This window comes from Cyprinodon variegatus, unplaced genomic scaffold (assembly GCF_000732505.1).
Source record: "Cyprinodon variegatus isolate N-32 unplaced genomic scaffold, C_variegatus-1.0 Scaffold1044, whole genome shotgun sequence".
NCBI lineage: Eukaryota > Metazoa > Chordata > Actinopteri > Cyprinodontiformes > Cyprinodontidae > Cyprinodon > Cyprinodon variegatus.
Window position 1 is genome coordinate 129,075 of NW_015151497.1, and position 24,547 is coordinate 153,621.

General features: G+C 39.1%; 1 protein-coding gene across 1 annotated transcript in view; it reads left to right on the plus strand.

The window, feature by feature from the left end:
- LOC107101008 (cohesin subunit SA-2-like) overlaps positions 1–24,547 on the plus strand; it is a 49,434-nt gene that overhangs the window by 24,323 nt on the left and 564 nt on the right. Inside the window, exons 10-33 of the mRNA XM_015399743.1 lie at positions 44–167; positions 1,040–1,138; positions 1,274–1,353; positions 3,595–3,702; positions 4,709–4,817; positions 6,578–6,695; positions 9,882–9,985; positions 10,074–10,166; positions 10,254–10,343; positions 10,430–10,633; positions 10,739–10,809; positions 10,900–10,987; positions 11,171–11,251; positions 14,798–14,890; positions 14,978–15,152; positions 15,233–15,372; positions 15,455–15,556; positions 18,341–18,489; positions 19,665–19,793; positions 19,873–20,081; positions 21,148–21,388; positions 21,495–21,605; positions 21,688–21,814; positions 23,438–23,515. Of these exons, the coding sequence (XP_015255229.1) occupies positions 44–167; positions 1,040–1,138; positions 1,274–1,353; positions 3,595–3,702; positions 4,709–4,817; positions 6,578–6,695; positions 9,882–9,985; positions 10,074–10,166; positions 10,254–10,343; positions 10,430–10,633; positions 10,739–10,809; positions 10,900–10,987; positions 11,171–11,251; positions 14,798–14,890; positions 14,978–15,152; positions 15,233–15,372; positions 15,455–15,556; positions 18,341–18,489; positions 19,665–19,793; positions 19,873–20,081; positions 21,148–21,388; positions 21,495–21,605; positions 21,688–21,814; positions 23,438–23,515 (2,923 nt within the window). The remainder of the gene's footprint in view (positions 1–43; positions 168–1,039; positions 1,139–1,273; positions 1,354–3,594; positions 3,703–4,708; positions 4,818–6,577; positions 6,696–9,881; positions 9,986–10,073; positions 10,167–10,253; positions 10,344–10,429; positions 10,634–10,738; positions 10,810–10,899; positions 10,988–11,170; positions 11,252–14,797; positions 14,891–14,977; positions 15,153–15,232; positions 15,373–15,454; positions 15,557–18,340; positions 18,490–19,664; positions 19,794–19,872; positions 20,082–21,147; positions 21,389–21,494; positions 21,606–21,687; positions 21,815–23,437; positions 23,516–24,547) is intronic.

Here is a 24,547-nt window from a genome sequence, read left to right on the forward strand (position 1 = left end):
TTACATCCCTAACAGTGATCTGTTTTCTGTTTTATCTTTCTAGTGATGCTATTGCTGAAATCCGGGCTATTTGCATTGAGGAGATTGGAGTGTGGATGAAGCTGTACAGTGATGCCTTCCTCAATGACAGCTACTTGAAGTACGTTGGCTGGACAATGCATGACAAGGTGAGGAGTTTTTCTGAAGAACTTCTGTACAGGTTTTCCACCTGTTATATTTCAGTTTAGCTAACTTTTTAAAACGTTCATCAACAAATACTAAAAGAAACATGCTTTGGATTATTTTGACAACTGCATCTAAGAATTTGGTGTTTTCTTTGGACATGATGGTATGTTGTTTTGTTTTGTTAAAAAAAAAAAAATTCATCATTTGGGAGACAAAAAAATACTTTGAATAATTCAAAGTATGCTTAATTATTTTACGACAATTGATTTTGTCTCCCTGCCAGCTCCCAGATCAGCTTCTCTGATTGGTTGTTTTAGCACGTCAAGCAGCTGCTGCTCGAGACGCGCTGCAGGACCTACTGATGCGCCTTGATGCACATTATTCAACATGTAAAGCTGCAGTTTCTGATGCTTGGTGTGAATGTAGCATTAGAGTGTCAAAAGATGTATGCACTACTGCCAGTAATGGCTCTGATATTGACCAATTAGTTGGATTGGATATGGGATGAATGATGCTGATCCAGTCAATTCTATTTTTGATTATATTATACAGAAGAATTCAGTTACAGTGAAATTTTTTATCACCCTGCTGATTACATTATCACACAGAGCAGCACAGCAGCTAGTGATGACTTATCTGGTAATTTGTTACCATTCCTAAAAATGTTACTGTCAGTCATGATACCTTTATTCACATGGCGCAGTTTAGGGTTAATTTGTTCAACAGTACTATCAGATCGGTATCAAATATCGCCCATGTATTGGTATCGGATTGGATCAGAAAAAATGCATCATCTCTTAACTGCCAGTCTTTTGCTGTCTGTCAAGTTATTGACATATACTGAATATTCAAATCGTGTTGTCTGTGTTTCCAGCAAGGTGAGGTCCGGCTGAAGTGCCTGACTGCCCTGCAGGGGTTGTACTACAACAGAGAACTAGGCTCCCGCCTGGAGCTCTTCACCAGTCGCTTCAAGGTTAGCCCACCGGACGCTCAGCTGATCGTTCACACGTCATTTTTATTCATTGATTATGTGGATTTCTAATCATTCTGATCACCTCCTTTTAACTTGTGAAGGCATAAATTCTTCTGATGGCTTCTTTTCTGACAGGACCGGATTGTGTCAATGACTCTGGATAAAGAATATGATGTTGCAGTGCAAGCTGTTAAACTTCTGACACTCATTTTACAGTAAGAATCTTTGGTTATTCTTTAACTAAACTACAGATTTAATTCTGCATGATTATTCAACAGATAAATATTTCTACATTTTGAAGCTTTACATGGGCCCAGTTGATAAAAAAAAACATAAAAACCGTCATTTTAAAATAAAGTATTATCTGCCAAGCGTTTGTCTTGACAGTGTTAACTCTATCCTTTCTGACGTCTTTTTCACCGGGCGCTGGCAGGACTAACTCACATCCTTTAAATTGGCAGCTTCAGTAAAAAGAGAAATAAGCTCCAATAATTTTGAAAGCTGACAAGCAGAGAAAACTTTAAGAAATGTGATTTAAAAATCTAGAACTTTGGGGGCTCTGGTGAGGAATGTATGGCACAAGACACTTTTTCAGAGCTGCAAATCTGCAACATTTACATAAAAAAACTGCATTGATCTCATTAAAAACTGAAGAGAACACCTTGATGTAATATTAAAGCACTGCACCAGGCTGCTGTTGTTCGTAAAATGCTTAAATCTCAGAGAATAGAGACAGAACTAGTAGATATATGACGAAGTAGATTTCCCAGAACTCAAGTCTTCACTTTTCTCCAGCAGTCATGTATCCTTTTCAAGGATTGAGTATTTCTTTACACCAGAGTCAGAGCTACAGAAAACGGTATGTATAGAAATATTATACCTTCCATTATTACTAATCAGTACCTGTCTTATTAAAATGTCGGAGGCCAACACCTATCCCAGCCTAATGCATGCATGTGTCACAGAAGAGTTAGACATAGGAACGAATATATCTGCAGAAACAACACAGCTGATAATATGGGATTGGACCAAAGCATTTCTTTAAGGTCGCATCATTTTCTTCACATTTGCAAGGAAGAAACAGAAGAATGCTAAACAGCAAGATTTGGAGGACGAAATAATAGAATTAGAGTCTAAGCAAACAAGATCAGCAAACATCATGAAGGATTTAAACACAACCTGCAGACAACACAACAGCCTGTTGTCAGATAAAGGCTCGCTAACTAGAAACATTATGAATTTGGACAGAAGGCGAGCAGATTATTAGCATTTACACAAAGGACACAGCAGTCCTCTAACAAGATTCATAAAACTCAATCCCGGGAGACAAAATAGCAAATCCTTAGCAGAATTTTAATAATTATTAATGTATTTTCTGGACTAAAAGTTGTTACTTTTTCCCCCTACTTTGAACCATGTGGTTTATAAGAAGGTGCAGCTTTTTGTGGATTTTTCCTAACAGCCAGAGGGGGAAGTCAAAGTTGGACATGAAAGAATAAGGGGCTAATTTTCATTTAGCACAAGAACATGCTAGCAGCAGGCACGACAGAGAACATATGTCCTGAATTCACACATTTTCGCATTTATTTGCTGCATTAAAGCTGCTGAACCAATAAAGAGATTGGGCTCAACTCCTGCAGAGCTGAAATAAAGAGCTGATGAAGCCCCATCTTTCATTAGAAGCTCTTCCTGCTGTGAACCAACAAGCTAACAGGAGTTGGCATTCTTCTTCTTTTCCAGGGCCTATATGTAGAGCTCCCCCTACAGGTTTGGTGGGAGACATTTCACTAGATATTAGTGGCTTATAGCCCGGTGCAGCTTGTTAAAAATAAATAAAAAATGAAACTTTTAAAAACTTCTTAATTAAAAAAGGTGTTTGAGATCCATTCATACAGGGTAGGAAAGAGTTGAACCAATATTTGGTCCATTTATGAAACACATTTTCTTACAAATGTCCTTTTTTTTAAAAAACAAACAAACATGTTCTTTGCTTTTAATAATATTTCAACAAGTTTCTTGCTATACTCCATTTTAGCTTCGGCTTCTTTTACCACCAGCGTTAAAATTTAATTCCTGGTGCTGCTTGTTTCCATTACGTCCTTGTTTACTCCGTGTCTGCCTGTGCCATACCGAACCTCCAGTTACGTAGACTTGTTATGGTAAAAAGAGAAACGCTAAATCTTATTAACTGATAGAACGGAAAAAAGTGTAAAAAATAGAAATAAGGTACACAGAGTCAATAGGGTGCCATAATCTAATCAGAAAGTCTTTGTACACAACCAAAGTGAGCTACTGGCTCACTAGTCATAGTGACACTGGGCCCCTGTAAAAGTGTTTTAACCATTGTCTTTCTAATTGCCTTAAGAATTTGTTGAAAAATCAAATATTTAAAAACCATTTAATTTTTTTGTTTTAATACTCTGATTTAAAGCTGGTTATATTCCTGTTTCCAACAGGAGCAGCGATGAGGTTCTGACAGCAGAGGACTGTGAGAGCGTCTATCACCTGGTTTACTCTGCACACCGACCTATCGCTGTTTCTGCAGGAGAATTTCTGTTTAAAAAGTAAGTAATGATCTGTCTGCCCACCATAAAGCTTCATTTATACTGCAACATCAAACAGGGTTTCAGGGTGCGTGCGCCAATAGTGACGTAATTGTGCTGCCCATGCCCCTGAGCGCGGACCGCGTGCGCAGCCTCTGCACTAGGTCTCGCACCTCCAGATATTTGTAACTTGGTGTCATTCCAAATAGCAGGATATAAAGTTGTTGTCAGTGAACAAGTTTTGCATTTACTGAAATCAAATGGTTCAGAAGGTTCCAGTGGATCATGTGGTTCAATGCAGTGTTATTCCTGTTCATTCAATGACTAAAAACAGCAAATGGGGGAGAGTTCATTGGCAAAGCTGGTGCTAAAACAGGGATTTTTTTTTCTGTTTCCAACACATACAATATAAATAAAGTCTGAAAATACTACTCATAGTATACAGTGCATTAAGCTTTATTTAGTCAAACAACTTCTTTGTATATGTTATTTTCTTTTAAAGAGAGAGGCCCATATGGGCTTCACATTCTACTTGTGTTTATCAATGAACACACATGGATAAAAATGTTAGTATCCCTCAATTATTGCTTATTATTGCAATTATTGCTTAACCAATCTTTAACAGAAGGATTTTAGATAATAAACTCATGAAACAGACCTGGACTGTGAGAAATATTTAGTTTTATTCTGGTAGTTAAAGCTTTTACTACCTCAAAAACGCTGCATATATTCACTTCTACCTGCCACGAATAGCAGCAGGAAATCTCCCAGCTAATGGTCAGCTGTTGCTGTGTATTCCCAGCGCCCGCCTTTATTTAAGGTCTGCCACTCAAAACAAACAGAATATTTCACATTAGGACCATAATCCCTTTTCACATATCTATTTTTCTCAATCATCAAAGTACATAAAGAAAATTCCCTCTGCCACTGGACATAGACTGGCAGCGGGCATCCATCATGTCTACTTCCAACATAATGGATGCTGCTGTTACTCCTTGTTTAAAGCTGCTTTCTTTTGTGACTGAAGACTCTTCAGCCATCGAGGTCCAGAAGAAGAGGGTCTACCGAGGAGAGGAAGGCAGAGCCTCAACGGCAGCTTGATCAAGACTACGGTCTTCTTCTTCTTGGAGAGCGAGGTAACCAAGCATTTGACGTGCTGATTCTTATTTTCTTAGTGATCATTTATGAAACGTGTTTGAAGAACAGACGTCGTGACATCAGCAGCTTTGATTTGTCTTCTCTAAGTAATGGTGTGTTCACTCCTGTATCCCATGAAGAGGTGCGTTCAGGAGCGCAGCAATGCTAAGCTATGTGCGGACATGCTCATAGCGATTAGAGCAACACCTATGATGGAGGGTCAGCGACTCTTTCCGGAGTTAAATAATCTAACTTTTCTGTCAATGCCGGCATCGCGATAACCAAATGGGGACTGGATGTGGCTGTGATGTAGGCCTGAAACGAATAATCAGATAAATCACCATCAATTGATTATTGAAATAATAATCCACTAATGTAGTAATCGATTCATCATTAACTAGAGTATAGAGACTTAAAACATGCCTTTAGCTGACAGAGCGACCCATTTACAGCAGTAATTATACCAAGATTGTAAAAAATATATATAAACATTTTTCATTTAAGATTGAAAAAAAAAATGTCTCTGTCAATATGCCCTATCTAGAACTCCTCAAGTGGAAAAGTTTTACTTTGACCTGGTTTCATTTTTTATTTTGTAAATTTTGTAAAATCAAATAATCGAATGATTAATTGCTAAGCAAAATAATCGTTAGTTGCAGCCTTACTGTGATGAAGGGTGAAGGAACGTTGCAGAAGAAGAATCAAAATGGAAGAACAAATGATGCTGGTATGGGATGAAGCAAGGAATGCTCCTCAGAGTTTTTAAAAAGCTGCTGTATTTAAGCCCTAGAAGGACTATTAAATGGCTCATCCTCCATGCTCCTCATGTGTCCTGCAGCCTCTAGGCTGATTGGTCCCACTGCGTTGGACAGTTTTTAAATGCAGATTATTTTGACATCAATCTAAATGAGCCTCGATATGTGCTGCTGATTTCTTTTAAAAGCCGTTTCTTTTGGCCAGTATTGCTGTTTGTTCCTCTGCTTACATGATTAAAATTACACAAATGTTACACTGGTCTCTTAATTAAAAAAGAAACGTTATTAATGGGTCAAACAAAACATTAACAATAAATAGCAGATAGAGGTACACTGCAAAAAAATGTAAATCTAAATAAGTAATTTGTTCTTAAAATAAGTGCATTTTTTCTTGAATTGAGGAGTTAAGTGAGACACTTTGCTAATGGAACAAGATAATTTACATTTGAAATAAGAAAAAACTATTGCATTATCGTATTTCAAGTGCATATTATCTAACTATCTTATTTTAAATGTAAAAATACTCATTCCATTGGCAAACTATCTTATTTTCCTGCTCAAATTAAGGGTAAATACACTTAATTTAAGAAATATTTACTTAATTTCAGATCGTTTTTGCAGTGTAGCAGCAACGCATAAGCCTGATGAGATCTCATGGCATGGCGAACGACAAACCCATGCACGCATTGGTCGACACGATACCAGAAAAAGCTAAAACGCTAAGAATAGCCAAAAATATTCAAATTGCTGCCGATACGTGAAGCATGCTGCAGCACCTGAAGGCGGCGGCTAAACTGTGCTTGTTGTGAACGCACCAGAGGAATCTGAACAGTGTTGCTGTCAATCAGACCAGCAAGCTTTGGTGAACGGTGCGTTCACTGATCAAAAAAGGAGGGATTTTGGATTTTAGCACCAGCTGATCACTTTTTTTAGGGTCGATCATGTTTACAGTCGGTCAGTTTGTCTTCCTTATGGTGTTGTCCTGGAATCTGATTTTCCAATAGCTCCATGAACACGGCGCCTATCTGGTGGACAGCCTGTGGGAGTGTGCGTCAGAGCTGCTGAAGGACTGGGAAACCATGATCAGCCTGTTGCTGGATGAACCCATGCCAGGAGAGGAGGGTAAGCAGACAAACATAAAGCCAATTTATAATTAAGCAGCGTTTACACCAGTCCTTGAAATCCTTGACGTTTTTTGAAAGCTGTTGGAAAGGTTTTCAAAACAGCCATAAAGAAACACACCTACCTTAAATGATTTTTGCATGGACATATTTAGTGATGTTTGGTTTATCCTTAAAGCGTAAGTGAGAATTTCTGCACCGCAAAGCTCTGAGAGTTTGTGACCATGCAGACAGATCCCTGCAGAAAACATGGCAAATGAGCAACAGATCCTGCTAGCGAGGGTCCTGCTAGAGATCCTGTGATTTAGCTTATAAATATCACCACTATCAACAGATTGTGGAAAGACTCATGGAAAGAAATGACTGTCACCCCTGGACGTCACAAAGAGACTATGATAAAGTTGTAAACGGCTGTTTTTTACTTCCTCGTGTAGTGTGGTGTATGGCTGGGCGATATGAAGAAAATCTAATATCGCGATATATTTGGACTATAATCGCGATACACGATGTATATCTCCATATGTTTAGATTACCTTTGGAACAATAGAGTACATAATATTGCACTGATATCCTCATTCAAACTTTTGGTTTCAAATTTAAAACATTTATTTTAACCAGCTCAAAGCTTTTCTGCCACATAATGTCTTTGGGTGTTAGTATTAGACCTTTAACAAGATCCCTACAACCAAATAAGAAACAAAACAAAATCAATAATACTATAAATACTAAATAAAATGTACAATTAAAAAAGGGCTCTTTTGTACATAATCAAATAAAAAATGCTGGATAAAGACAAAGAAATTGACCTTAAATTACAAAAAAAAATTGGAAATGATTTTTTAGATTAAGTATATTCGATATATCGCCCACCCCTAGTATGTCATTCTTTGCACTAAACTGCCTTCATACAGCTTAATGCTACGTTCACACCACTTGAAGCAGCAGAAGCAGCTCGTTTACATCCAAAGTCAACGGTTGACGTGCATTGAGGAGCATCTAAAGGTCATGCAGCGCGCCTAGAGCAGCTGAAGCAGCGCTTCATGAGCTTTTGAGCATCTCAGGCGCGTGACGTGCTCCACAATCAGCAGCTGCTTGAGTTGGAAAAATGGAACTTTTGCTGCTCAACGCACCACATCAACCAATCAGACAAGCTGATCTGGGAGCTGGCAGGGAGACAGACACAGCGCTGCTGATGCTGAGCTCTATGATCACTCCCCTGAAACAGTTTATCAACGCCTAAAATAACTTAAAATGTCCAAACGTGCCGGCAAATTATATTCACTTTATCCTGATGCCTGCAGTTTGTACCACATACCTGAAAAACGGTAGAGGAAAACCCACAAGAGGTGACTGTTCCTGATGTAGCTGCTGCTGCTTCCCAGTGACAGCGCACCGCCGGTATGTGGGGGTCTGAGCGGCTCTGACAGAGAAATAATATTTGAAGGCAGGATGGTAATCTGGATGAACTGACTGCACAGATGGATGTTTTCAGCTGGACTTTCTCACTTAAAAATATATTAAAACTACTTTTTACCCACTGATCACAGCAAATTTAGCAAAGCCGCTCTCTGCCATTGAACACAGGAGCAGCAGAAACATCAGACGCATCTGGACGCACTTTACTGGATATCTGATCTTAATGTGGAAAAGCATCAAAATTGAAGCAGCAGAACGTTTTAAAGCTCATTCAAAGGCCAGAACACCAAATACAATTTTGAGTCAGATCCGATAGAAAATTGCGCCTTACAGGTCGTGGCATATAGCGCTCATTGTAAGTCAATGGGGATGATCACAGCAGACACGATTTCCTTCAGGGCGCTGCGTAGCTCCAACTGAGATAGAGCCCAGGTCAATTTTTCTCGGACCATGTAGCAATTCAGCAGTAATTTCATGCATCTGACCGGGAAGAGAGAGGCGGTTACAAAGTAAAACACATCCGCTTTGGGGGAAAGTAAAAAATCTGTAAATCTCACAGTCCTTTTTATTTCATTTGTAATATATACAAATAGCGCTGGATAATAAATCATTATCATTATCAGCTGACCGGCAATTGGGGGATCACAGGTCCTCAGCCCCGGTCCCATGGCGGCCTAGTGGTTAGGGCATAGAGCTTGGAAGCCAGAGGTTCTGATTTCAAGCCCCACTCCCACAAACTGCCACTCTGGGTCCCTGAGCAAGACCCTTAACCGCACAATGGCAGCAATGTCTGCATTTAACCCAGTGGGATGGGTTAAATGCAGAGAGTTCATTTCGTTGCTCTGCATTTTTGACAATATAATGACAATAAAACGCTGAAAAAGGAAAAAAAAAAAAACAATGTCCCAATGGGATTTTATCCAATGACATTGCCCATTTTTTATATTTCAATGTAGGCTGCAGTCTGTGGCTTGTTTTTACTCTATAGGAACAGCAGCAGCACAAAAAATAGGGCTTAGGTCTGTTTGGTTTTTACTAAAGTTAAGAAGTGCAAAAAAAAAGCAGGCTTCTACTAACAATCAGATCACCATTTTAAAGCACTGCCCACTGCGTCAGTATGGTTTATTAAAAAGTAAGGTTATTCTGAATAAATTCAGAGCTAGTTATGTGTAATTAGTTGTTTTGCTAATTTATCATAATGAGTTGTCAATATAGTCTTTCAGCTTAAGTTTGCTTTCTTTAAAAAAATTGAAAGTTAACTACAGAAAAATAGAGGAGGCGATAATGGAGAAACTGAAAGAAGCAAGAAATATAAGGAGGGAGAGATGATCACCAGTTAAATGTGCATTTCATCTGTTGAAGATGTGTTTATTGTTTTTCTTTTAATAATTTCAAAACTTTTATATTAAAGTATTTCATGGACTTGGGATAATAATGTTTAGATGTTAATACAGAACTCAGCTTTAGGCTTCCTATGCAGTTTTTCTGTGGCTTTTATATTGTTTTTATCAAAATTGTAATTTATTCCTATCGATTAGAATTAGAAAACATATCAGGATATAAGTGTTTATCATTTGGGGCATATTTATTGTTTATTAGAAAAAAATTTCTGTATGAAAAGGCTGCTGTGTCCTTTAACTTAAGAGAAAATGTCCTTGAAAAGTCCGTGAATTGGATGTTAACCAAGGGATGAGAACCTTGATTAAGCAAATGAATGATCATCCCATGATGTCAGGTGTTCTAACTGTTTTTCCTTTCTTTCATTCTGCAGCCCTCACAGATCGACAGGAGACGGCCTTGGTTGAGATTATGCTCTCTGCCATCCGACAGGCATGTGAATGTCATCCTCCGGTCGGCAGAGGCACGGGAAAGAGGGTAAGAGGCACAAAGAAAAGAACAACTATGACCCAAATAGGTTTGTGTTGGTGATTTGGGAAGGTTTTTTTTTTTCTGTGTGCATCAGGTCTTAACTGCAAAAGAGAAGAAAACTCAGCTGGACGATCGGACACGGATCACAGAAATGTTTGCAGTTGCGTTACCTCTACTGTTAGCGAAGGTGACCGCACGCGTTCTGCATTTTACCCCAATCAGAGTGCATCTTACTTTGAAAGGTTTCAACCAAACTCTTGCTGTTTTCTCGCAGTACTGCGTCGACATCGATAAGGTGACCAATTTACTTCAAATACCAAAATACTTTGATCTTGACATCTACACCACCGGCCGGTTAGAAAAGGTTTGTGAGGTTTCTGTAGTCTGAAGACTTTTAATTTGAAGGGCACATCTCATTTGGTGCCAGTAAAATAATCTCCATATTTTCAGCATATGGATGCCTTGCTGCGCCAAATCTGGGAGGTTGTGGATAAGCACACAGACACCGAAGTCTTGGAGGCCTGTTCTACAACCTACCACTACCTCTGCAACGAGGAGTTCACCATCTTCAACCGCGTGGACATTGCCTGCTCGCAACTCCTTGACGAGTTGGTGGACAAATTCAACAGACTTCTGGAGGACTTCCTGCAGGAGGTAGTTTGATTCGGGTGTTTCTACGCTTTTAGAATGCGTCCATGAGGATAATTCTGAAGCAAAGTTATTCCAAGTGTTTTAAAGATTTGATCTTTGGTTCCTCAGGGGGAAGAACCAGATGAGGATGATGCCTACCAAGTTCTATCAACTCTTAAGAAGATCACTGCTTTTCACAAGTAAAACTTTACTCACTGATATTTAAGTTATAAGTTCACGGCTCTGTGTTGATGCTCTCCTTCGCAATGGTCTGCTTCTTCCCCAACCAGTGCTCATGATCTCTCCAAGTGGGACCTGTTCACCAGCAACTACCGACTACTCAGCATTGGTTTGCAGAATGGGGACATGCCAGAACAGGTATCTCAGCCCTTAAATGTCACTAACTATCCTTAAATAATTAATTAGTATCACATCTTATTTGTGTTTGGTTTATTTATTAAGCAAAAAATCTTCTGTAACAATTTTATTTTACTGCTGACTTCAACTTAAATATGAAGAACTGGGAGCGTCACTGTGTCTTGCTAACTTTTGTCCCTGCAGATTGTGATTCATGCAATGCAGTGCACGCATTACATAGTCCTCTGGCATCTCGCTAAGATTTCGGACGGCAGTTCCATAAAGGTACTGATTTTTAAAGCTGACTTTAGGTAACTCATTAAAAAGATGATTTAACTGTAAAACTGTTTGCATATGGATGGCAAATAAGACACTTCACAAACTGCTAATCTGTTAGCTCACTGGGTAAAGAAGTTTAAGAAGGCTTTATCTTTGTTTTGAGAATATATATCATTAATTTAAGAGGTCTTAGCAAATGCAACTTATTTTGAGTACATTTTTCCTTAAAAAGTTATAAAATATAACAGAATCTGATCTTTATTTTTATTTATTTCTATAACGTCAATTCACGACACATGTCACCTCAAGAAACTTTCAAGAGACAATTCAACCAAATCATATAATCAAACTGATTCAAAACCAGTTGATTCATTGACTAGAAGGCAATCTCTCACACTAAGCATTTTTGTAGCGATAGTAGAGAGGAAAACTCCGTTTTAACAGGAAGAACCTTCAGTAGAACCAGGCTCGGTGTGAGCGGCCATCTGCTGAGGCTGATTGGGGTTCAAGGAGACAGAAACAGACATTGGAAAAAGAAGCAGAGATACAAAAGGCAACTGTCAACCAGCTCCACAGGAGGCCCCATCCTGGAAACACACAGCCAGGCAGACGAGCTTCGAGCCACATCCCATGTCAGAGGATGAAAGAGAGCACATCCAGCCAGTCACAGTCAGAGAAACAGGACTATACTGAAAAATAGGCCGATCGCCAGCATCTACAAACAAAGATGTTGATGGCAGAAGAACAGCTGATATTTCTCTCCAGGATGGAGTAACAGCCAAAGAAGAACAGACCAGAGGAAGCTACTGTGGTGAGAAAAAGCAGAGAGAGCAGAACGTTAGAGTGTGAACTAACCAATACTGCAGAATGGGAGAATAGAGATAGAAAGATGACAAAGGGGTCCTTATGTCCTCCAGCAGTCTAAGCATATAGCAGCATACCTATAGAGATAACTAAGGATAACCTGATCGCCTCTTAACTATAAGGTTTATTAAAAAAAAAAGTTTTAAGCCCACTCTGAAAAGTAGACAGGGCGTCTGCCTCACAGACTAAAGCTAGTATTGGTTTCCACAGGAAGGGAGCCTGATAACTAAAAGATCTGCCTCCTATTCTACTTTTAGAAATTCTAGGAACCACTAGTAAACCTGCAGATTGAGAGCGAAGTGCTCTGTTAGGAACATAAGGAACAATCAGATATCTGGTATCAGATGGAACTTTGTTATTTAATGCTTTATATGTGAGAAGGAGGATTTTAAATTATATTCTGGATTTAACAGGAAGCCAATGAAGAGAAGCTAGAAGACTTTAATATATGAGTAGATGGACAGTTTTTGCAATGCATATTGTACCTTGTCCTCGTCCTCTCTTCTCCAGTTTTTTTGGATTTAGGTTTGGGGATTGAAACGGACCTGGAGAGCAGTTGTTTATCTATCTGGTAAACCATTTCTGTGTTAATCTGGGCATATGGTTAAGGATCATGTAGTGATGAAGTATTTTTCAGTTTACTGGTGTAGACTACCAGGTTGTAATGTAAAATATCCAGGTTATTCAAAGACTTAACGATGCCCAACCTTCCAACAACCTTCCCAGGGTCTATAGAAGAGAATCCAGCCCATAGCATAGAACCTTAATTAGTTTAATTCATGATCACATTAAACTGACTTTTGACAAAGCATAACTCTTTGTCTCATCAAAGCACACAGCTCCAGTTAAAGTGACCATTTTATGGGGAAAGAGTCGTTAAAGATTAATTAATACGACTACTCTTACAGTTACTACTAATCTATCAGGTAATTTATCATACAATATCAATGAAATTTTTTAATTTAACATAAGGGTAAAAACAACAAATGATGATTAAAATATATTATATAAAACTGTACTATACATTAAGGCTCTCTTTAATACCATTCCTATTAACTGACTAGCAAACTAGATATGTTAGTTAGTTACTAGATATGTTATTATTCATCCACAAACACTTCATATTTCATTTATAAATTTTTAAAATGAATGAAACCTATTAGGCATGCTAAACAAGGTGATGACAAATGTTTAATATGCTTACAAGGTAGTGACTTAGTCTGAAATGTTGAATATGAGCAACACTAGATGAAATATGTTGGTAAACAGAATAGGGTCACTATTTGGCATGACACATGTCAGATTTTCCGCCCCTTTAATAAATGCAAAGTAATGACTTAGGAAGGGGGATATAAAACACCCTAAACTAGGTTTAAATAAAAAAAAATGTATGTTATTGTCTATGCTGGTGGATGTCTTTGTGGACCATAATGCAGAGTAGAAGAGGCAGGGATGATTTCTTGCAAAATATAATTGAGCAAAAATACAGAATCCGTAATCTAGAACGAGCGACAAGAAAACTCAAGAACCAATAAAAAAAAACGGAGACACTAGGGAGGAATAAACCTAAAGAATGACGACGATCCAGCATTGAGTAGATGAACAGGAGGTATATATATGGGAGACAGAAACAATGGGACTAATTGATTGATAGGGAGCAGGTGTGGACAGGAGTAACTAGAAGGAGCTAAGGAGAAAGGAAAGGACACTAGGGGCAGGAAAACTGAGAATACAAAAAAGAATGTATATCTAGAGTAGGGCTGAAACAATTAATCATGATTGATCAATTATTGAAACAATCAGCAAAGTCATATCCAGGTCAAAACAATCCACTGGACTTTCGTTTACAAGTTTGAAGACGTTTCGCTTCCCATCCATATCTGCTTTAACAAGCTTAATCAATTACAATTGTCAGAAATAGCAGTGAGTTTGAGGCTTTAGAGAGTGGGCCAAGAAAAAAACGCCTTATTTTGGCTTCGAAGAGATGCAAATTGAACTGGATGAACGGGTCCGCACTTTTGGAATGTGCAGTTTGGGTTCTTTTTTAACCTGCAATGTGCGACGCTGGTCTTTGTCTCTGAAAGGGGGGTTGTTAGGGGCAATTGTTGGCCTGGCTGACAGGCGAGACATTCTGGTCCCATGTATGGTGGTGGGATGATAGCGGGAAGGAATCAACTCTTGAGTTTTGTGTACACTGTGTGTACAATAAAGTTTGTCTAAGTCTGGTTTTCCCTAGATAGAAAACTTTGAATCAGTTTTACTGGATGATCTCGCTGAATTGTCTCTGTAAAGTGAACTGAAATGACATTTTTTATTTATTTCATCCAATTCACATGTGTTTTGAATTTGTGCTATATAAATAAACTGAACTGAGTTGAATTCTTCTTCTAATAATTCCGAGCCTCTCATACATTCTATGCGCTATTCCTAAAGGCTACTGACGATGCAGGAGACCCCATTGTGCAGGTCTGCAGCCAGGCCTCCCTCAAAACTGTACATAAAAATGTTTCTAAAAAAAAATTAAAGGAAATTATTTGTTTTTACTTTGTGTTTTCACCAATTCAATTTCAATTCAGTTTATTTATATTCACAACACTGATTCGCAACACATGTCATTTCAAGGCACTTTACAATTCAACAGTATGTGTGGTGCACCAGAGGTGCTAATCATTCTCCTGCTTCTTCTAGGGGGATTTGGTGACTTTGAGGAAAGAGATGAGAGCTTTCTGCTTAATATGTCAGCGCTACCTGAACAGCATCAGCACAGCAGTGAAGGAGCAGGTGAGACCGTGATTATTCCGTCCTTATTTCCTGCACCTCTGAATGCGATCGATCTGCATTTATAAATTATTGCTGTGTCCATTCTAGGCATTCACTATACTGTGTGATATGCTGCTGATCTTCAGTCACCAAATCATGTCGTCAGGCCGGGAACACCTGGAGAATCTGGTCTATGCGCCAGATTCTTCCCTGCAAGCAGAACTGCTCAACTTCATCTTGGATCAGGTTTTTATTGACCAGGATGATGACAGCAACAGTGCAGGTTTGAACCTACTCCACTGATAGCTTGTTTTACACATTTTTCATAAATTATTTCAACAGTCATGTTTATTTTCATATTAGATGGACAACAGGATGATGAGGCCAGTAAAATCGAGGCTCTTCACAAGAGGAGAAACCTTCTTGCTGCTTATTGCAAATTAATCATTTACAATGTGGTTGAAATGAACACTGGAGCAGATATATTTAAGCAGTACATGAGAGTGAGTAAAGAAATCTAAGCATTGTACAGTTGGTAATATCTTTTTCTGTTTTATAATGATCCTTTTTGTTCTTTTCCCTCAGTATTACAATGATTATGGTGACATCATCAAAGAAACGATGAGTAAAACAAGACAAATTGACAAAATACAGTGTGCAAAGACGCTCATATTGAGCCTGCAAAAGGTAAACATCCTGAGAGAGATTCTCTCCAAAGCCTCCCTGTTCTACATCTTATAGCTCAAGTTAGCATGAAGCTTGTTGTCCAGCAAACATTTCTCTAAATTAGGATGGCAAGGTAATGGATAATTAATTAATTTAATCCATTTAATACAATTCAGTTGGTTAATAACATTATTTTTTTCTTTTCATTTATGAGCAGCTATTTTCTTAACCTAAATTTTCTCTTGTATCAAGATAACTTTTACATAAGATTAAAGGCTAGATATTGTTTGTACAATATGCTGAGTTATTAGTACCTAATTACTTTATTAATTTATTGCCCCATCTGTATTAGATAGAGATTGAATAAACTATCAAAGGGTTCTCATACATTATGAATCATTTTTATCGTATGACAAAACAGGTTATTGAATAAATAAAAGCTTAATAAAATATGTGAAACACTGAAATGGGCGCTAAGTGAGAGCTAGCTTTCTGTTGTTGTAATCCAACAATTAGTTTGTGCCGCTAGCAGCGCTTTTAAACAGGCAGTTCTGGTCCTGTTTGCTCTGAGAGGAATGTTAAAATGTGGCTCCATGAGGAGCATTAACTCATAAAGTCTACCCATCAGCCGTGCTAATTGCTAGCATGTCTTCTTCTGTCATGTTCAGAAAGTTTAGCGTAGTCCTTAGTGTTTGTCAACTCCTCAGCAAGAAAAGTTGCTATTTGCTGTCCTAAAGGGAGCTATAAGGCACTAGATGACATTATTGCCTAATTTGCATAACTAATGTCATGAATGAGGCTGTGGAATGAAAATGCAGTTATTTCAGGTGATACAACACTGTCAGTTAGAAATTATTGTGATGACGATGATACAATTTGGCAGTCTAGGTCAGGATTAGGAGCAGCTTTGCATAGGCACATTGAATTAGAGAGAGAGAGGGTGAGGGAGAGAGACAGGGTGAGGAAGAGTGAGAGACAGAGAGAGAGGTTGAAGAAAGAGAGGGTGAGGGAGAGAGACAGGGTGAGGAAGAGTGAGAGACAGAGAGAGAGGTTGAAGAAAGAGAGGGTGAGGGAGAGAGGACGAGAGGCAGAAGCCCCATTTACTCTACCCTCTGAAAACCTATCGGTGCCGAGCTTGGATCAGTTAAGCATGCTGAGCTCTGTACCTTACGGCTGTTTACACACCACGTTAGCATGGTTCCACGCCTCCTAGTGGTGATCTACAGTGCTACTGCTCCCTAGAGGTAAACAAGAAAAACAACATGGTTTGGATATAATTGTGATAATTTCATTGTTTGTGGAGAGTTGGGCAAAGAAGACAACCTTTGGTAAATTTACTTGACGGTCGGCTTTTGGGAAGTGGATACACAAAACAATAGACAAAAGGTGTTGAGGGTCATCACACTGCTAAGTCGAATCATCACTGGAAAACGTGTGGCACGGTTGCCAAGCTATTGTTTTTATGAATGTCTGAAACTTCATGATTACGGAGGCTGACTGTAAGGAGATGCTCATGCGCCCTTTGTTATCTAAAAACTGAGCCTTAACTGAACCACGCCGAGCCCTACTGATGAACTTGTACCATTTTAGCACGGTTCGGTTGTGTCTGGCACAGTCTGGTTCAGTTGTTCGTGCCATTTACACTCAACAGTTATCTCGGTTACGGTGCTCGGACCGATCTCGGCACGGTTTCAAAAAGGTAGTGTAAATGGTGCATATGTCACCAAAGTCAATTTACACAGAAAAAAAATTGTGCAATTTTGTTAAATATAGCCACTGAAAAAGGTGATAGATATAGTGACAAATGTGCTAAGTTGGCAACACTGAATGCCCTCCACTTTTCTATCACCCTGTCCTTCTGATCCCAGCAGAGAAGTTCTGCTGCTCCTCCATGCCACTGCATGGATGGGTTAAAGCAGAGTGAATTTCCCCAATAAGTTCAATTTCTATTTATAGTGATTCTATTATAATTCTATTTCTATTTATAATGATTTATCACAAGAACATATTAGCAGTAGGCAAGACGGAGAACAAATGTCCCAAATTCACACATTTCGACATTTATTTGCCGCATTAAAGGTGCCAAACCAATGAAGAGACTCCTGCAGAGCTGAAATAAAGAGCAGACGAAACCTCATCTTTCATTAGAAGCTCTTCCTGCTGCGAGCCCACAAGTTATTGGGAGCTAATATTCTTTTTCTTCCCTACTCCAGGGGCTATATGTAGAGCTCCCCCTACAGGTTTGGAGGGAGACAGTTCAGTAAAAATCAGCAGCTTATAGCCCGCTGCTTCTTAAATGTTTCCAGTTTTTTCAAAACATTTTGTGGCCGCGGCTTATAGTGAGGTGTGCTCTATAGTCTGGAAAATACAGTACTTATTTAGCAGTTTTCTCTTGTAAATATAAAGTTGAAGCAATTTAAGGAATTAATTTCAATTCAATTAAATTCAGTTTATTTATATAGCGCCAAATTCACAACACAAGTCATCTCAAGGCACTTTGCAGTTCAACCAGATCATACAGTCATCATACAGTGTAATCATACAATTACACAAATAAGAGTTTGCTGGGTTTTTGATAACAGCACAGTTCAGGAACTAGAATTTATACTTTTTAACCAGGAAAACACGAGTAGAAACTTTTCAAGCAGTGTGAAAACAAATTTCTATCTTTATTTATGCAAGTAAGATGTGCCATGTTTTATACCACTGACTGATGGATTCCTGTTTTTTTTAACACATCTGAGGTGCCCTAACTAAAATATAATTAATCTGTTATTTTGTCTTTTTTTTTTTTTTTTGCTGCAGTTATTCAATGAGATGATGTCAGAACTGGGTTTTAACTTTGACCGCTCGTCATCAGCTTTCTGTGGTATAAAGGAACTGGCTCGACGCTTCTCCCTCACCTTCGGTTTGGATCAGTTAAAAACCAGGGAGGCAATCGCCATGTTACACAAGTGAGTGCCTGTCCTGACTAGGGTTGTCAAAAATATGTAAATACGGATACGCAAAGACTTAATGAGGATAAAATACAAATTTGGCATCCTATCAATATTAAAGTAACATTTTGCTTGTAAATTTTTTGATTTCTGTATTAGTTGCACATTAAAGGAAAAGTCTGGTCAGCAAAGAATAACCAATGGATAATTATATATAGCTTAAACTAATACATTCGTGGTAATTTAATAAATTTAGCAGTAAGAAAATAAAAACAATAATTTTCGCTGCGATCACTGATCCGGGACCGGCCATTTTTGCCCAAATATAGTAACAGCTCACTCCTGACATCTTCCAGCAGTGATGTCACGGTGCGGTAAGCCTAGCGTCATTCTCCCCGCTTTACAAGTAAAATCAATGGGAGCTACTAGACACATCTGCAATCAACAACAATTATTTTAAATTTCGAGAGGACTTTGAGAGAAATTCGAGAGAGCTATAGTTAATGTGACAATGCCCACGTGCATGGCAGTTGGATGTTTTAATACATCAGATAAAAGTGAAGAAAAAATGTGTTATTTCACCTTTCCGATTCATGATCCACCACGGGTTTGTCGATGGATTGCCAAATTAAGGAGGGAGGATTTGCCATTGAACATCTGGCCAGAGAAAAAAAAAACAAACATAATATGTAGAAGAAGAAGATTGTTATCAAGAGGCCTTGGATAATAGCGGGTTGTAACAAACACCAGATACAGCACTGGGACTTGCTAAACAGCTTATAATATACTTAATTAAAACACTTATCATTTATTGAACAGTATGTAATACTTTAATATTTTAAGTACTGTCAGAAGGTTGAATTCTGAATATGACCGGACTTTTCCTTTAAAAGAAGAAGGGCTCTGACAACCTTAAAATATTGTCACATAATGTTATATTTGGGTTATTTATTAAACTGTGGTTCTGTAGGGAAAACATGTTCCATGTTACAATGAAAAAGTGAAGTTTTACAGGGTTTTTCTTCAAGCCTATAATTACCATGTCAGTTATTAATAAAGGGCATGAAGTGTCGGATATTTTCCCTGAGTGTCGATACCGTGTTTAAAATACTAGCATTGTGAGAATCCTAGTCATAAACAACATTTAGGCTTTACACAGTTTGTCTTTTAATGGGTGAAAAATCTTCTTTCAGAGACGGGATAGAGTTTGCTTTTAAAGAACCGAGTCCACAAGGCGAAGGGGGTCCGCCACTTAATCTGCCATTTTTGGATATCTTAAGCGAGTTTTCCAGCAAACTCATCCGACAGGACAAGAGGACAGTGTAAGTTTGCTGCCGGATATACATTTGTGATTAACCCTGAGAGGAGCTTTAATCCTGATTGTCCTTCTGCACTCTGCAGTCACATGTACCTGGAGCGATTTATGACATTTCAAATGGCCCTTCAGAGAGACGACTGCTGGCTGCCCCTCATCTCCTACCGGAACTCTCTGCAGGCCGGGATGGACGATGACACCATGTCTGTCATCAGTGGGATCAGCAGTCGAGGGTCGACTGTTCGGAGTAAGAAGTCCAAACCAGCCGCTGCAAGCAAGAGAAAACTGCCTGAAGGTGAGATTATTCATACACTGTTAAAAAAATCTCAGCGCTGCCTTTTGTTTGTCAAAAAGACAACTTCTTATCTCTAGTTCATCTCAGAAGTTCATCTTTTGGGACCTGTACACTATAGTGCTAAAAGCATTCGCTCACCAATTCAAATGATTGAAATCCAGTGTTCCAGTCTCTCCGATTGCTGCAGGTGTAAAAGATCAGCCTGCTCAATACATTTGTGAATGAATGGGTTGCTCTCAGGAGCTCAGAGAAACTTTAGCTCGGTTCTCTGATTGGACGCCTTCCAGTCATAAAATGACTTTGCTCCTAAAGCAGTGGTGTCAGAACAAAGTGGAAGGAGGGGGCAGTGGATGCTGAGGCGCGTAGGGCTAACACTATGTTCACACCGTACATGTTTTGAGCAGGAAAAAAGATTCTGATGCATAATTTCTGATGCTTGTTCACATTGTCAAACGTCCAGTAAAGTGTGTCCAGATGCGTCTGATGCTTCTGCTGCTCCTGTGTTTAATGGCAGAGGAGCAGCTTTGCTATATTTCCTGTGATCGGTGGGAAAAAAGTAGTTTTCATATATTTTTAATGGAGAAAGTCCACCTGAAAACATCGTCTGTGCAGTCAGTTCATCCAGATTACCATCCTGCCTTCAAATATTATTTATCTGTCGGAGCCGCTCAGACCTCCACATTCCGGCAGTGCGCTGTCACTGGGAATCCCCAGCAGCAGCTGCCTCAGGCCCGGTCACCTCTTGCGGGTTTTCCCCTACTGTTGGTGGCGTCTCGAAGTAGATTTTTGTGTTTTTCAGGTATGTGGTAAAAACTGCAGGCACTAAAATAAAAATATAAGCGAACATATTTTGCTGGCAGGTTTCAGCATTTAAGTTAATTTAGGCGTTATTAAACACTTTCATTGGATCGATCATAGCGCTTTGCATCAGCAGTGCAGTGTCTGTCTGCCAGCTCCTACATAAGCTTCTCTGATTGGTTGATGTTTAACATCGAGCAGCTTTAGTTAAATTTGCTGTTTGTCTATGAAGTTCACAAATTATAATCTATCATGTTTATTTTTGCAGAGGAGAACAGCAGCAGCAGCTTTGATGGAGCCTGGATGAGTCGTGAGCAGAGCGTGCCGACGCCAGTTATGATGCATTCACCGCACATCACTTCCACCGTGTTGAGGGACCCTAAGAGGATGCGGCCAGAGGAAAGCTACGCAGCCACCTTCTCCATGCCTGCAGAACAACACCTTCATCAAGCGCTTCCCCCACAACAACAGCTGCCTCATCCCCAGCACCAGGCTGCCATGGATTACAAGTACTCAACCTTACCTTAATGGCTTTTGATGAAGACCTGCAGTGGTTTCTGTTCAACCTGAACTTTAATAAAGTTAATTATGAAATAATATTTTGTTGCCTCTTAGCACGCAGGTCACCTGGATGTTGACACAGAGGCAACAAGCTGAAGCCCGTCAGCACCAGGAGAGGGTTAGCATGCATTACGCCAAGATGAGGAACCACATGCAGCAAGCAATGTAAGGCAGCCCCTCCTTCTCTTTTCTTCTTATTTACTCTGAAACAAATCAAACAAAAATCTCACTTCTTTGCTGCCCACAGTCGCCGAGGGTCTGGATTAATGGAGGATGATGAGGAACCAATAGTGGAGGATGTGATGATGTCATCAGAGGATCGCCTGGAAGACATCAACGAGGGCATGGATTTCAATACAATGGAAATTGATTTGGTAATGCATCAAATATTATGAATTTATAGTTAGATTCGGTTGATGATCTAAGGTCTATAGTGCTGCATTCACAACAAATGCGTTTTGAGCATCAGAATCAGAAATACTTTAATAATCCCAGAGGGAAATTACTTTTGTTACACGCTCCAGTTACAGTTTTATATAACATATACACACATCCAACTACACAATATAATAAAGATAAAAAATAAGAATAAAAAGAGATAATATATATATATATATATATATATATATATATATTTATGTGTACGTATATCTATGCATATGTAAAAAACTAAATCCAAATAAAGTGAAAATCCAAGTAAGTTATAAATCCAAGTAAAGTGAAACGTGGCAAAAATAGTGCATAAATGTAAATTACGGGGGGGGGGATGCTGAATCACTTGAGGGAGGCGTTATAGAGGTTGATGACCACAGGTAGGAATGATTTCCTGTGGCGCTCTGTGGTGCATCTGGGTAAGAGGAGTTTTCTGCTGTAGGAGTTCGTCTGCTGGACTAGTGTGTCATGGAGAGGATGTGAGTCATTGTCTATTATGGACTGAAACCTGGACAGCATCCTCCTCTCTGCCACGGTGGTCAGGGTGTCCAGCTGCTCCCCTACAACATCACCAGCCCTCTTGATCAGTTTGTTCAGTCTGTTGTTTTTAGCGACCCTCAGCCCACTGCCCCAGCATGTGACAGCAAAGAAGAGCGTGGAAAGGACTTCAGCCTCCTCAGGAAGAATAGTCGGCGTTGGCCCTTTTTGTAGACCACCTCGGTGTTTCTAGTCCAACCTTTTGGTTAAAGTACACTCCCAGGTACTTATACTCCTCCACAGTGTCAACAGGAACATCAAGAAGGCGCCCAGCGCCTTAACTTGGAGAAGTTAGACGCGTATCTGGCAAAGTGTGCACAGACTCCTCTGTTGCGCTCTGGGAGGAGTTGCCCTTTTCTTTTCCTTGTCCTGGCTCTCACGTAGAATGCCAGAAACAATCAAGGGCGTGACTTTGATTTTTTCATGAGTGAAGAAAAACTTAGAGATGGAAACTTTTTCATTTGCGAGATATACTGAGATGGCAGCTTTGAGTATTGATCAGTGCCGGTACTAACCAATGTATCAGCATGAATTATTTATACTTTTATTATTTTGTAATGTGGTTAGAAAAGGAGGTCTGGCGCTCTGAAAAAGAACTGCATATTTTAGTGGGATTATAATCCTGATGAACTGATAAACAGAGGATGTTTGGACGGGGAACTTTTTCGCTTAAAAACGTGCTAAAACTATTTTTCCAACTCAGGTAAATAAAGCCAAGCTGCTCTCTAGCTTGAATCTAAAAAACACAATAGATAAACAAACAACCATAGCATCGAAGCAGCAAAGCAAATGCACCACAGTTTAATCTAGCATTTAGATTTCTGCTTTTACACGTATTTGACGCTGATAACGTATTTGGTGTGAACGCAGCATAATTGTTCAATCTTGGTGGGATTCCAAATATTAAATGATGCCCTTTTTGTCTATTAGGGATGATCTAATTTCTAACTCCATTATCTTTAGTTTGAAAAGCATTTTTTTCCCTCTGTGATCTCTATTTATGTTCTAACTGAGCTGTCACTTTTCAGCCTGCCTCTAAGAATCGGAGAGAAAGGAACGAACTAAAGCCAGATTATTTTGATCCATCTTCCATCATGGATGATTCGGTAAGAGGATTCCTGTCACTCACGTTTCCACGTTTCTTTTAACGTTTCTTAAAATGGGAGTTTTTCCTGGGTCCAAGTCTGAAGAAACGTGGCCCTTCTCTGAATCTTCAGGTCTGGTCAGATCTATAAAGGTGTTCCCTGTCCCATATTGCATACTCACTTTTGCTATGCCCCTCATTATTAATGATCTCCTGACCATCTTGGGATGAAAGTCTAACACTCAATACACCCCCTAGTGGTCAGATTTTATTTTCTACTTTATTCAGATCATGAGTCTGATTGCCCTCCTGTTGGAGAAACTTCTGCATACTATAGCAGGAGATAAACTAAGTTTATTATTGGGAAGATTTGAGTAGCATAAGTGTTCTGATTCATGCCCCAATGTTTCACATATCTGAGTTGGAATTACTATTAATCTTTAATATCTGTATGGTGTTTCTTTTAGGCCTGAATCTGGCTTAGTTTGAACAGATTAAGGCAGCAGTTGACGATGAATTGATTACTAAAGTAGCTGACAATTATTTCAATAATAAATTAATCTGATTCATTGTTTCAGCCCTATAACATACCCATTTGATGTAGGAACTGATGTTATGCAGAACCATAATTGATAAAGGTATGGTGGACAATTATTCCAGAAACTAGATAAGAAACAGACAACTTACTCTTGAATACCTGCACATGTGGAAGACCATCCTCCCAGCTCTTCCACCATCGTGTGAATTCTGAGCTCTTCTTCCTCTCATAAACTTCTAAGACGGTTTACTTCTTGTGACTGAGCTTTTTTTCACAGATAAGGTAATTTCCATGGAGCACCAACCCAAGCTAACTGGATACACAAACACTAGAAGGCCGCAGCAAGAAGATTGTCATATATATCTTTAATTTAGCCAGCATGGACTTGTAAACATGTTTTTTTATTTATTACCAAGGACTTTTGGACTAATTGGGAAAATCAGGATGTCGCGCTGCATTTATTTTCCAGTTGATCCCATGCAGAACTGGTCTGTTTCTGACCAGCCCTCAGTCATC